General features: G+C 41.4%; 1 protein-coding gene across 7 annotated transcripts in view; it reads right to left on the bottom strand.

The window, feature by feature from the left end:
• The window catches only part of PARP4 (poly(ADP-ribose) polymerase family member 4), a 121,663-nt gene that overhangs the window by 93,201 nt on the left and 13,756 nt on the right, over nucleotides 1-14,706 (bottom strand). For 5 of the 7 annotated variants that reach the window (XM_047873383.1, XM_047873403.1, XM_047873394.1 and 2 more), the window contains 7 exons: nucleotides 11,674-11,875; nucleotides 9,007-9,073; nucleotides 8,039-8,114; nucleotides 7,188-7,304; nucleotides 4,402-4,551; nucleotides 3,733-3,870; nucleotides 2,496-2,669 (listed from right to left, as the gene is read on the bottom strand). In XM_047873383.1, coding sequence (XP_047729339.1) covers nucleotides 2,496-2,669; nucleotides 3,733-3,870; nucleotides 4,402-4,551; nucleotides 7,188-7,304; nucleotides 8,039-8,114; nucleotides 9,007-9,073; nucleotides 11,674-11,875 — 924 coding nt within the window. Of the gene's footprint in view, nucleotides 1-2,495; nucleotides 2,670-3,306; nucleotides 3,686-3,732; nucleotides 3,871-4,401; nucleotides 4,552-7,187; nucleotides 7,305-8,038; nucleotides 8,115-9,006; nucleotides 9,074-11,673; nucleotides 11,876-14,706 lie in introns of those variants that run through there. The other 2 variants (XM_047873411.1, XM_047873421.1) reach the window with 2 other exon arrangements.

Genomic DNA, 14,706 nt, shown 5'->3' with positions numbered 1-14,706 from the left:
CATCACCCCAATTCACCATAAGCAAAGTAAAGAACAAAACAAAATGAAACAAATAAACTGTAGCAAATATTTGTAACTCATGTCCCAGACTAAGCTCCCTAACTTCTTAAGATGTCCTAAAAATCATGGAAAAATATCAAGATCCAAAAGAAAAAGAGGCAAAGGACATGAATTGGCAGTTCACAGAAAAAGACACACAAACGTCCCCTAAATACAAATCCTGGAACTGAGAGGTCATTTCTCATCCACGAAATTGGTAAAGTCTATAAAAGTTTGACAAATACACTTGTGGTGAAACTACAGGAAATAGAAACTCTCATTCACTGATGATGGGTGGGCAAACAGTAGAACCTTTATGAGGGAATCGGACAAAATCTATCAAAATTACAGATGCATTCACCCTGTAAGCTAGCACTTCTATTCCTGGGACATGTCTCAGGGACACTCCTCTGAAGGTACGAAATGACAAATACAAAAGCGTATTCACTGTGGCACTGTTTGTAGTAGCAAAGTCCGGAAACAATCCACAATGTGGTGAGTGAAGATGCTCTCTATGTACAGGATATGTTAAGGGGGAAAAGCGGGTGCAGAGCAGCAAAGATGGCATATGACTTTTTATTTCAAAAAAGGAGAAGAGGAATAAGTATATATGTGAATATTTACAGTTTTGTGCATAAAGAAACTGCAAAGACAAACGAATTAGTAAAAATGGTTATCTATCGAGTTGGGGAGTTGCAATGGGTGGAGGGGACAGGGTAGAACAGAGACTACTCTGAGTATTCCTTGTAAATATAATTTTGACCGGGCACCTGGGGGTCTCAGTCGGTTAAGCATCTGACTCTTGATTTTGGCTCAGGTCACGAGCCCGGCATCAGGCTCTGGGCTGACCTCGCTGAGCCTTCTTGGGATTCTGTCTCCCTCTCTCTCTGCCCTCCTCTGCTCTCTCTCTCTCTCTCAAAATAAATAAACTTTAAAAAATATATAATTTTGACTTCTGAATAATGCAGATGCATTACCTACTGAAAATATATAAAAGTTAAATGAAAAGGCATTTGGATGGGCATCCCAGACACCTGCTCAATACGAAAACCAGCCACTGAGGTTCTTTCTTCTGGTTAGGCAAATCATGAAACTTTAAATTTGGAAGACTCTTTTCTCATCCTGCGGACTGGTTCATCTCATCTGTTGGTTCTTCACTTATTTTGGATTGAAGGGGGTAGGGGGAGCCTCCTCTAAGAGACAAGAAAAGAAATACTCTGGATGGGATGCAAGGGGAGCCAGGTGGAGAAGGGAGCACAGAGACGGGAAGAAGCTGGCCCCTGATGATAATGCCTCCTTTGAGCGACTGGACCAGCAGTCACCCTACAGCTGGCTTCCTGTTATACAGGGGGGTAAGTATCCTCATTGTTCAAGGCAATTACAGCTTTCTGTTTCTTTTACAAACACAATCCCAACTCATCTCCTTGAGATAGGGAAACTGAAGGACTCCATAAAAATCTGCTTTTTACTCCTTTTCCTGCTTCTATTCTTGTTAGGACCCCCACTTTACACACAGGTCAGAATGCAAATAGTGCATGTCCTCCTTGTATGGGACCAGGAGTTAAGGATTTCTGTAGAAGAGATAATACCTAAGGAAGGACCAGGTGAGAAGACCCGAGAAGCCAGTATATGCGCATTCCAGATCACCAGAGTTACATATCTCACACAACCCTCCTGGCTCTAAGGAACATCACCTAAGCCCTCACTTTGTTTTGAGCAGTTCCTGCATGCCTGAGAGCACATGTACACCAGACCACGACCCTCCACAGAAACCCCAGACCTCAGGCAAAGATAAGATTCCCTCTCCCAGACACTGCCTGTACCTGCACTCTCTCTCCCTTCAGTAACCTCTGCTTTCACCTCCCGCTGGCCCACCTTTGATTTCTATCCTGCAATTTCTTTCTTTTTTAATTTTTTAAAATGTTTATCTTTGAGAGAGAGAGAGAGAGAGAGAGAGAGAGACATGGAGATAAGTGGGGGAAGGGCAGAGAGAGAGGGAGACAGAATCAGAAGTAGGCTCCAGGCTCTGAGCTGCCAGCACAGAACCTGATGCTGGGCCCGAATCCATGAACAGCGAGTTCATGACCTGAGCCGAAGTTGGACGCTTAACTGACTGAGCCATCCAGGCACCCCATCAATCCCGCTGATTTCTATCCTGTGAGCAGCCAGGAAGCCGCTCTGGGTCCTCAGACCTGGCCGGCCGGCATCATCCTAATGTAGAAAATTACTTTACCGTGCAGCAATTCTAAACATATGTGCCTTTGTACTAGTATTCCAACACATTCATGTTTGGGAACATGGTTCAGATAACTTCCATAAGGATCCAAAGCATTCTAAAATGGCTCAGCATTTATTTTTGAGCCAACTTTTGTGATTCAGAGCTATCTTATTAATCAGATTTGAAAAGATTCTTCCCCAACATATTTTAAATTGAATTCTGTATTTCAGAGATTTACCTGGCAGAGGTCCTCTTTCTTAGCTAATAGTCTCAGGTTCACTTCTTCAGTTGCTGTGCCTCTGTGAGGTATTAATCTGTAGAACTCGGTCATCATATTTTGCAATTGTTCTTCTGTTTCTCCATTTTTCAGGGCTGCCTTTACTAGAAGGAGAACTCCCTCCGCCTTGCTCACCTTTAAGTGGACAACAATATACTCTTATTAAAATCGAATCTTTACAATCAAAGAGAAAGTGAAGGAACATGCATAAAAATACCTAAAATAGTTGTTAGATACGTCATAACTATTAGTTTTCTACTGGACACCAGCCATAAAACAACTGCCACATTTATGGGAGATGTATCTCAGCTGTGACAATGATGCCATGAGAAGGTTTCCAAAAATGGGCTCAGCTTAACTAAAGGAGAGAACCAGAGCCTTAAATATCTGTATCTGTGTATCTATATCTATACCTGCATCTACATCTGTATCTATAGCTACAACTGGATCCACAGCTATGTCTATATTCACAGAGAGAGGAATTCTAACACAACCATAGGAGATGTGCTTTTCACACAAGAAATTTAGAAAGATTTTAGAAAGAAATTTAGAAATTTAGAAAGAATCAAAGTAAGAACAAAATTCAGCAGAATGTATTTCTAATTACACAAGTGCATTTTGAGCCTTGTGCCAGGAAACCTTTTTCTCCCTGAAATAAATTAGTTCCGTTCCACAGAAGAAGACTGTAGTATTTTACTACGACAACGCAAATGTACCACTGGGAATACTGTCTTCACTTGCTCCTTCAATCATGTAAAATTAAGAAAAGTACCTTCTGGAAGCATGCTGTCTTTCTCTACAATAGTCACAAGTTCCAAGACTGTGAAGCAGTGACGGAAGCAGAATAGGGTCTGAGCATCCGACTGAGGACCAACAGCATCCCTGTCCCTCAGGCCTGCCACAAACCTTGGGTGGGACCTAGGAGAGCGGGCCTCCTACAGAGCTGGCACCAAAAAGCCTGCTTGGGGCAGTTCTTGGGTGTGACATTTGAGAGACAGGAACATCTAGTTTTCCCGGAAGCTTGTTTTCCTCTCAGCACTCTCCACATTCCCTTTCTCCAAGGTACGAAAAAGCATGTCAGGAGCGCATCCGGAACAGCCAGACCGGTGCGCAAACACACGTGCTATCATTCAAGCTAGTGAGCCAGAAAGCGGGTCTGTCACGACAGAGGTTTGCTTGGAGGATGCACGTGACTCACGTCATTGAGACTAATCCTGTTCGCAGGCTTGAGAAGTGTGTGCTCCAGGTGGCCGAGAGCTTCCGCCCAGACCATCTCCACCAAATCGCTCACCTCTTTGCTCAGAGTGCTTGAATTCATTACCTCCTCCAAAAGCAACTGCAACAACAAAATTTGAAAAACCAACAAGAAGTTTCGTAAGTGGACTGATTGAAAACCAAGAGAGAAGAAATAATTAATTTCAGCCAGGCAAAGAGTGACAGGCAGTCAAGTGACTGATAACTTTGAGCTTCCACTTCCTCCTTACACTCTCCTCATTTCCCCTTCTCTCTTTTACTCCCACTCTGTGTTTCCTTTTGACTCTTCCTTCACTTTATCAGCTTGAGGCCTGCCAGTGGCATCAAAGGTTAAGCAGCATGAAGGGTCAAGGACCCCTGATTCCTGGCCCAGGTTATAATCAAATTTTGTGAAAGCCATGAGGGTTTGTTGCTGAAGCAAGCAGGAAGTTTCATGGCTTATCCTGGAACTCACTCCCCACCGGCTGCCCTGCCGTGCATTTTTGTGAGTTTACCTTTCCTGTTCTTAACTCCCACTCTTCCCTCCTGCCAAGTTTTTATTTGTCACAAAGAAAACATTTCTATTCAACATACTCAGTCAGTCACAAAAACTAAACACATGAGTCAGTCTTACCGCCTGCAGTTTTTCAGATGCCAACTGGGTTGCTTCGGGTGTAAAATATTCCCTTAGCAGAAATCCTTGTTTCTTCAGTTCTTCAATGTAATTTTCATAGTGCTCACTTGCATCTGCAGAGGTTTTCTTTACAGAGAAGTGTCTTCTAGTCTGTGAATCATAGCGTGGAGCAAAATGTCAGGATGCGAGGATGTACTAACTTATTCACATATGGGTCTTTACCGAACGCCTCCTATGTACCACAGGGGAAAGCAATGTAAATAGGCATTGGATCCCTGCCATGAAAAAGTTTATTAACTATTTTCAAAGAATTACTTAAATCTTCAATCCTTCACAAAACAGCCTAAAACCTGAAAGGGAGAAAAGCTTGAGCAGGCCCAACATGCAGAAGAGGCACATTTGATTCACTGGAGAGTCACTCAAACGTCTGTTCAGAGACTACACATTCTTAATTTACATACTATTCTAATTAGCTTTGAAATCTGGCTTTCAAGCTTTTTGGAAATGGGAAAAATAAATCAGGGGAAGGGAGGAAAAGAAAAATAGCTCAGAAATGAGGTACTGTTAGGGACAAGCACACCGTCAAAATGAAATGATACTACCACAGCAAGGAGAAAGGCAGCAAGCTCTCAGGTCACGCAAATAATGTTGAGGGAGTGGAACAAGGCATCCTGTGGATAGACGCAAACTGTCTCCCTCATTCCAACCTGCCCATGGATGTGGCATTCTTCTGCTTTTCCTGGAAATCCGTGCTCCTGTAGTGAGCAGTTATCCCAAAGTCATTAACCTCAGAGAACGGGGGAGGTCTTGCCCATGGGTGTCGGTTTGGGTGTCAGCCAAGCCTCTGGCTCTGGAGTGTGTCACCCCAGGAAGAAGCCAGGCTGCTCATGACACTGCTCAACTGCCCTCCCGCACTGGTGGCCACGGGACACCTCTGAAACTTAGAGAAAAGAGCATACCATGTTCAAGTTACTCCATTTGAGAAGGCAGAGTTTAACACAATTTTGGAAGGTTTCCATCAAATTGGCTTTTTATGAGAGGGGCAAACTAGAAAAGCCTCTTCTGCAGGACAGCTCTTTCACAGTTGGTGAGGATAATTTCTATCAAAGTGAACACACTCACCGGAGGAGCACTCTACTTGTGTTCTCAGACTCACGCCTGCTAAGGGCGGAAGGCACTCAGGAAGGGCTCTCGAGATAGTAAGCAGGAGGGGACACAGTGGCTGATGCAGCCTTATAGTTTTCAGTAAAGAAAACCAGTGACAACACACTCTATCATGGTTTTCAACTTGATGTTTCCTTACTTTTTACCCACACAACTAAATCCTCCACAAAGTAGAGCACATGTCTTTGGGTAAAAAGTTAAGAAAACCCCTTCTCCTCCTTGGACACATTCGACTTGGATTAACTTTTTATATTTGTTCCTGTGGAAAGCTGGTAAGGGTGGGACGCTGTAATATTAGGCAAAATTGCTTAGGTAATAGTGACCTCTCATTAATAAATTGCATCAGGACCAGGAGTTCAATGAATGAAACTTAAATGGTGGGTGGGAAACCTGAGCCTTGGGCTTCCCTGAGGACAGTGATGCAAGCGATGGGCATCTCCCTTCAAGACATCTCCAACCTAGGCCTATGTTACAACAGGTATGGGCTACTGTGGGTGACTTTCTACGTCAGGTAGATCGTGCCTCCTCCTGATGTGAGTCTCCCTCCTGGCACCACAGCTGGCACCTCCAGCGGGGGCAAAGCCAGAAGCATCCAGAGCCTGAGTAACATGCTACGAGGACCACTCCCCCTGAAGAGGGTCTGTGTGCCCTGTGGGTGCTGTGCTTCCTGCCTGTAAGTCTGTCTAAACGGAAGACACCCTGACGGTGTGGCAGCATTTGCTTTGAACTTTAGGTATTAGTTCTGAATTTATTTTTGTGTCATAATAGTTTCAGATGGGAACCATGCCCTTGACTTGACAGTGACCTAATGCAAAGGTCTCGGGCTCTGCAAAGGCTTCCTGGTTGTTTGTGAGCCTACAATACTTTACATTTCAGTATCAGTTCTGTCCCAGGGGGTTCTGTCCCAGCTCTGTCCCAGAGGGTTACAATCATGAATCTTCCCTGGTGGTGATCTACCTCTGAGGGGCAGGGTTTGAAGTAATTAAAAAAATTTTTTTTAATGTTTATTTATTTTTAAGAGAGAGAGAGAGAGAGAGAGAGAGAGAGAGAGAGAGAGAGAGAGAATGCAAAAGGGGGAGGGGCAGAGAGAGAGAGGGAGACACAGAAGGAAGCAGGCTGCAGGGTTGGAGCTGTCAGCACAGAGCCTGAGGCGGGGCTTGAACTCGTGTACTGCCAGATCATGACCTGAGCTGAAGTCAGGCTCCTCACCGACGGAGCCACCCGTGCGCCCCTAAGTAATTTTTATCTTTGGCTTCTGGTAGATCACTTGGTACTCAGCAGGTACTTAAAGTGTGTGAATGGGTGGTTTTTAGCAGTGTGTGCGTTAGGAAAGTTCCCCTAAGTGCTTCAACACAGGGGCAGGAAGCCCACGTGCCCTGCACCCGCTGAATATTCCCCTATTGACATTGAAGAACCCCGTGCGGCTCTAGTCAAGGTGCCGCTCTCACCCCCTTTCCTTCACCTGCGACATTGCAACGGAGAACACAGCTCAACTTTTCAAAACCATTTACCAGGTAAAAAGAAAAAGGGTAACAGATTGGCCGGTACCTTGACCAATGTTAAGGAAACTAGTTATGAACGAGGGTGGATAAACACATACGAATCAATATAAAGATCCATACCTTGACGCCGGTGGCCGAGAGGAAGTGTGCGGATATCAGGAAGGCGGCGTCCCCGGGCTCCTCCCGGGAGCACTGCAGTTCCACCACCGCCACTGCCTTACCACCCTCCGCCCCAACCTGGAAAATAGGTCGTGTGTCCATTAAATAACAAGCCGCACGCACCATTTAAAAATGTAGATTATAAAGCCAATACAAGTTCACGCGAGATACAATTCGGAAAATACACAAAGTATGAAGAAAAAATAAAAATTACCAGAAAGCACACTACAGATATAATTACTATTAGTATTTTGGTATATCTCCTGCCTGTATTTTTACTACAGATCTATCTGTATGTGTTTAAACTATACCACTTTTTACATTTTCTCTATCACAGAAGGAATGTTGTTTTCAAGTTACATTTCATTAAAATATCTAAAAAATACAAATGGAGCATCATTTTGAAGGCGAGGGTTTTCATTTACACGACATTGGAGAAAGAATTATCTCCTTTTCTTTTTAATGAGTGGTAATGGAAATTCAACATAATGTAAATAGTGTCAAATCTACTCTTAAAATACAAGAAGCCATTAATAAACACGGAAGAAGTCCTTTACTTTTAAATTCCCATCAATATTTTGTACTGTTTATATTTTATTGTGAGCAGGTATTACTTTTATAATAAAAACACGAAGAAGTTAAATGTTACATTTTAAATATAAAATTTTTTTTGACTATTAAAAATCAACTCATCTATTAAATATTTATTCAGGATATGCACAATTTTCCAAAACAATGAGAAAATTATCAAACAGGAAAAGTAATCAGAAGACATTCGGGGGTATTTTTTCAACTACAAATCAGGCTCTTACTTTTTCCAAGGTGTTATATTTTGCAACTTCGAAATCTTGTGGAAAATGAGGAATTTCAGCATTCTCTGTATAAGACCTGAAATTTGTATAAGAAAAATGAAACATTACAATGGACTTTTAAACTAAGGAGCCTTTTCATAAAATTTTTCTTGGATGTCTCCTAATTCCATACAAAGTACATTTTAAGTCCCTAATGCCTCCTTAGATATTCTGAAAATGGTTAGAAAGTCTTATGGAATGAGCTGGATTCCTTCTGTGTGTAACTTTAGAGTTCTCATGCCAAATACTGAGTGTCTGCATCAGAAGGTGGGCGTCCTGAAGCAGAGGCAGGGCATAAGAGAAGCAGGCCAGCACACTGGAGAGAGCACCAATCCTGCATCCTCTTGGGTTCTGACCCTTAGAAACCAATCACTTAGGCTCACACCAGAGATTGTCTGGACTACAGTCAACAGCCCTTTGAAATAAAAGTGTCAGACTTCTCATAATCTGTACTTTTATCTTTGGTATTTGCTCCCTCTTTTAACACTACGATTAACAAATAAAATGAGGCTAAACGTGACCCTTAACTGACATTACAGTTTGGGGTATGCTGGAAGAAGCTGCACATGGTCCATTTGCAGAAGGCTGTCATTTCCAGTTTTTGACACATTAGTTAGGGAGTAAGGGACTGTCTCTACTCTAAAGGCTTCTCTGTAAGGTAGCAGGGTGAGCAGACTGCCCAAACCTTTTCTTTTTTCAAATCAATCCAACTTTCATGTCCAATCTTGTATAATACTAAGATGGAAATAATTATCACTCTACTAGTTGAAGTAAAAAGTCTTAAATAAATAAAAGCCTAGAATTAGAGAAGCAAGATAAACAAAAATACTACAAGAAACGTGAGGTACTAATAGTATTTTAAAACTGTGTTTGAGGTTTACAAAATACTTTGCAAAACTGGAGAGTCTTAATGATCAGAAGTAGATTACTCTGTGAGTTCCACAACGTTTTCCTTCTCAGTGGAGTTGTCCTGGGACAGATCATCTGTTGTCATTTCTAAGAGAAAACAAATAAAACACTTGTTTGCTACTCAAAGATTTATTAAAATTATCAACAATAAACCCTGGAATTGTTAAGATTCTTGAGTATAGGTAATATTTACCATGCTATTATCTTTTTTAAAGATGTCCTCAAATTAGCTATAGAAATTGGTGATCTAAGGACAGAGCAGGTGGGACAAAAAGATTAAAGACAAAAGATGGTGAGAATACATTATAATTCTCTTTTAATAGGCATGTGAGGACAATTGTAATAAAATCTGTATTATGTGAAACTCATTGATAGATATACAATTTCAAATAGCATTTTTCTCTTCTGAAGATTATGGTGAGGATAGTTATGAAATGCATTTCTTTTTTCTTTTTGAGAGAGAGAGCATGTACATGCAAGTGGGGGAGGGGTAGGCAGAGAGAGAGAGAGAGAGAGAGAGAGAGAGAGAGAGAGAGAGAATCTCAAGCAGGCTCCATGCCCAGCAGAGTCCAAGGGTTCAATCCCACAATCTTGGGATCATGACCTGAGCCAAATTCAAGAGTCAGACACTTAACCAACTAAGCCACACAGGCGCCCCATGAAATGCATTTCTTTTTTTTTCCTTTTTAAATTTTTTTGTGTTTTATTTTATATTTGAGATAGAGAGAGAGAGAGAGAGAGAGAGAGAGAGAGAGAGAGAGAGAGACAGAGCACGAGTAGGGGAGAGGCAGAGAGATGGAGACAGAATCTGAAGCAAGCTCTAAGCTCCCAGCTCTCAGCTGTCAGCACAGAGCCCAATGCGGGGCTCGAACTCATGAGCAGCGAAATCATGACCTGAACCCAAGTCTGGCGCTTAACCGACTGAGCCACCCAGGTGCCCTAACATGAAATGCATTTCTAATATGCTGCAGGATCAGAGTGGTTCCCCAGTGCCATCATGTCACAAATGAAGGAACTGGGATGTTTTAGTTTAAAGGAGGGAAATTCGAGGGCTCCTATGTGAAGCCAAGCAATTTTTGCTTCATGTTTTTCTTATAAAAGAATCATAACACTGTCTATGGCATTATGATACATAGGGAATAACTTCTTTTATAAAAGGATTTCTTTCCAGTTTTAATTATGCTACCAAGGGGTGCCTGGTGGCTCAGTCGATTAAGCATCCGACTCTTGATTTTGGCTTGGCTCATGATCCCAGGGTGGTGAGATCGAGCAACATGTTGGGCTCCATGCTGGGGTGTGGAGCTGCTTGAGATTCTCTCTCTCTCTCTCTCTCTCTCTCTCTCTGCCCCTTTTCCCCGCTTGCATGCTATCTCTAAAATAAAACAATACATATATGTATGTGTATATATATATATATATATATATATATATATATATATGCTATTAAGATATCAAAAGGCGTCAATGTAGTTATAGTAATTCCAAACCCGAGGGTATTATTCTGGATGTTGAAAATCATTTTCAATGTAAAAGGAGTTTACTATTCTTTTTTTTTTTTAATGTTAATTTATTTTTGAGAAAGAGAGAGAGACAGAGTGCAAGCAGGGGAGAAGCAGAGAGAGAGGGAGACACAATCTGAAGCAGGATCCAGGCCCTGAGCTGTCAGCACAGAGCCTGATGGGGGGCTCGAACTCACAAACCATGAGATCATGACCTGAGCTGAAGTCAGATGCTTAACCAACTGAACCACCCAGGCACCCCTGGAGGAGTTTACCATTCTGCCTATTTTGTTTTAGCTACCATTTCCTGAGAGCAAGAAAGTCTGATGACAGCATTTCTGGACAATCATTTGTCTAAAGAGGCTGCACCATACCAAACATTTAGATTTCTAAAATTCTCATAAATAATACAATTTATATACACAATATGGTACCTAACATATATCATGTGCTTACTATAAATTATTATTTATCAGAACTGCTTGACTTTTGATGTGTCTCAGGAAGACTGCATTTCTCTATGTCCAAAGGCTTGCTTCTTGGCCAGATTCCAAAATAAAATCTGGTCTATAAAGGAGATATGTTTCCTTTGGAGAGATCAGCTTTTGGAAAGAACTTATTTAGCAAAATGCTAATCATAAAATTTCCAGTCATAATTTTTTAAACACAAGGTTTCTTCCCCTTCCCAGATAAAATTACACATCAAGTTTTCTGAGATTATCAGTGTTTTTGTAGTCTTTTTGAATCTGATCACATTAGATTGAATATTAAGAAATTTATTCCTATTGCTAAAGTAGTCTTTTGTCCTTCACTATTTGCCTATATTCTGAGATAAGAAGTTTAATTATTTTTGTCATATTTCTTTTTTTTTTTAAGTTTATTTATTTTGAGAGAGAGAGTGCACACATGTGTATGCGTGCAGGGGAAGGGCAGAGAGAGACAGTGAGGGGGAATCCAAAGCAGGCTCTGTGCTGTCAGCACAGAGCCCAACACAGGCCTGAATCTCATGAACTGTAAGATCATGACCTGAACCCAAATCAAGAGTCCGATGCTTAACTGACTGAGCCACCCGGGCACCCCTATTTTTGTAATATTTTTGGACAATCCTTTGACTATACTATCTTGGACAAACCAAAATGTTTATTATAGCACCTATAATATATTAAGTACTTGATATAAAATACTTACCAGAACTGCTTGCCTTTTGACAAGGAGGTGGTGTGATGTCTGGTGACTTATTAGGATCATAATTCGTTACGTCCAAGAGTCTCCTTTCTTTGATAGATTCCCATATAAAATCTGGGTTTGTTATATGGATATGGTTCTTTTGGATAGAGTTCAGTTGATACTGGCTCAGAACATCAGCATTATCTAAGATTATATGTGTGCACTTAGAAAAAAAAAAAGAACCAAATCATTATGTACTTGTAAAAATAATATCTAAATATATTACTTGTATCTGCAATTTTCACCCTTAAAGAATCTTGAAGATAATTTGTAGTAATCATTCTCAGCTTTCTAGAACCCTTATAAATAATATAAGTTTTAGTTACATAAAAGTTAAAAAAAAAATCAAGGTTTTTTTTTAACGTTTATTTTTGAGAGAGAGAGTGTGCACACAGGGGAGGGGCAGAGAGAGAGGGAGACAGAGGATCCAAAGCATATGCTGACAGTGCATGCAGGGCTCGAACTCATGAACCGTGAGATCAGTACTTGAGCCAAAGTCAGACACTTAACCAACTGAGCCACCCAGGTGCCCCCAAAATCAACAGGTTATTTTGAAAAAATTTTTAATGTTTTACTTATATTTGAGACAGAAAGAGAGAGTGACAGAGAGCAAGCAGGGGAGGGGCAGAGAGAGACGGAGACAGAATCTGAAGCAAGTTCCAGGCTCTGAGCTGTCCGCACAGAGCCTGACCCAGGGCTCGAATTAATGAGCCGTGAGACTACCACCTGAGCCAAAGTCAGACACTTAACTGACTGAGCCACCCAGGTGCCCCCACAGTTTTTAAAGAGTATGGATATGGGGTGCCTGAGTGGTCTGAGTCTGAGTGTCTGAGTGAGCACTCCACTCTTGATTTCAGCCTAGATCATGATACCAGGGTCATGGGATCAAGCCCTGCATTGGACTGCATGCTGAGCATGGAGCTTGCTTAAGATTCTTTCTCTCCCTCTGCCCCTCTCCCTTGCTAACGCTTGCTCTCTCTCACTGTCTCTCTACAATAAAAACATAAAATTAAAATTAAAGTAAATAATAATAAAAAATTAAAAAATAAAAAATGTAAAAAATAAAGAGTATGGATATGAATGTACCACAATGGATTAACCAACCCTAGGGGTTATTTCCAAATTTTCACTCCTCTAAACAAAGCTGTGCTGAATATCTTCTTGTACACTTGTTTAATTATTTTCTTAAGAGTAGAATGGCAGATTCAAAAGGTATTCATTATTTATTTAATTTGCTAACTTGTAATTTTATTTATTTTTATTTTTTTAACTTTATTTTTTTTAACTTTTAAAAAATGTTATTTTAGAGAGAAAGTATGAGCAGGGAAGAGGGGTAAAGGGGGGGAGAGGGAGGGAGGGGAGAGAGAGAGAGAGAGAGAGAGAGAGAGAGAGAGAGAGAGAGAATCTTAAGTAGGCTCCATGCTGAATAAGGAGCCTGACACAGGGCTCAATCCCATGACCCTGGGATCATTACCTGAGCTGAAATCAAGAGTTGGATGCTCAACCAACTGAGCCAGTCAGGTGCCCCATTAAGTTGTCATTTTATTAATTTATTTTGCAATAAAGAGTATATGTACATTGTAGAAAATCTAAAAAGTACAGTAGTAGTAATAATAATAATAATAATAATAATAATAAATTAACATATTCCCCACCATTGTTCCCAGTTACTCTCCCCAGCGGCACCTGTTGTAACTTCTGGAGTATCCTTCCAGAGCTATTGTACACATAGGCAACACACACGTAAGCACACAGCCCTGTGTTTAGCCACAAATGGCAGCACCCTAAACATGCTGCTCTGAATGTGCTTTTCCACTTGGCAATTTATCTTGGGGCTCATTCCTCAACAATACATACCCAGCTGTCTCCTTGGTTATAATACCTGGTAAGCACATTTCAAAAATGTATGTACATTGACAACATAACTTTCAAAAAGGTTGCACTCAAAGTATGTGGGAAATTCCAAATAAGGAGAGACCATGATGCTATTCTTTATTATTTACCCAGAAGATAAACTGAGAAGGTGTAACAGTCATGAATCATCCATCCACCCAAAGAAATGGTGAGACAAGCAAGTGAGGGAAGCTGTATAAGGAAAGTTATGCAGTTCTGCTTAAACTGGAGGTAAATAGAGACATTCCGTTTCTGATAACCACAGGCAAACTACTTAAGTGCCAGAAAGCACCTAGCATCCCACTGGCGTTGAACATACTTCATAGAAAAACCACACTCGCTGGCAGCAAGCCCCGGGGATCTGGTTCAGGAAGGGGAACCAGATGGCTGAAGTCACCCATCAGTTCAGCAACACAGGAAGGAGCAACAGACAGGGGCAAGCCTGGCGTTTGGAAGCCTGGGATCCAATGACTTCAGACTTTAATTTCATTATGATGAAGTGTTTAAAAAAGAAGAGGTTAGCCTTAATCATTTTTAAGATTTCATCCAGCTGCCAAAATTCTATATTTAAACTGTCAGGCCTACAATTCATTTCAAAAGAGGGAAGCTCCCTTCAGCTTTTAAATAAACAAAACAAGCAATGCAAGCTGTATCACAAAGATCAGTCTGCAATGCATGTTTTCCTCTCTGTCCCTTACAGGTCACACCATACAGGTGACACTCCAGGGTTGACAGACTGGTGAGTGATTACACAGAGAGCTCTTTTCTCTAATGTTTACTTATTTATTTTGAGAGAGAGAAAGCATGCACTCACATGGGGGAGGGGCAGGGAGAGAGAGAGAGAGAGAGAGAGAGAGAGAGAGACAGAGAGAGACAGAGACAGAGAGAGACAGAGAGAGACAGAGAGAGACAGAGAGCGAGAATCCCAAACTGGCTCCGTGCCATCAGCGCAGAGCCCAACGCAGGGCTCTACTTCACAAAACATGAGATCATGACCTGAGCCAAAATCAAGAGTCGGGCACTTAACCAACTGAGCCACCTGGGTGCCCCTGGATAGAGGGCTTTTTGCAAAACGCTGTACCCCATAACTTTTCTCCTTTG

The sequence above is a fragment of the Prionailurus viverrinus genome, chromosome A1 (assembly GCF_022837055.1).
Source record: "Prionailurus viverrinus isolate Anna chromosome A1, UM_Priviv_1.0, whole genome shotgun sequence".
Lineage (NCBI taxonomy): Eukaryota > Metazoa > Chordata > Mammalia > Carnivora > Felidae > Prionailurus > Prionailurus viverrinus.
Note: the sequence above shows the minus strand (reverse complement) of the source record. Positions and strands in the feature narration are given on the sequence as shown.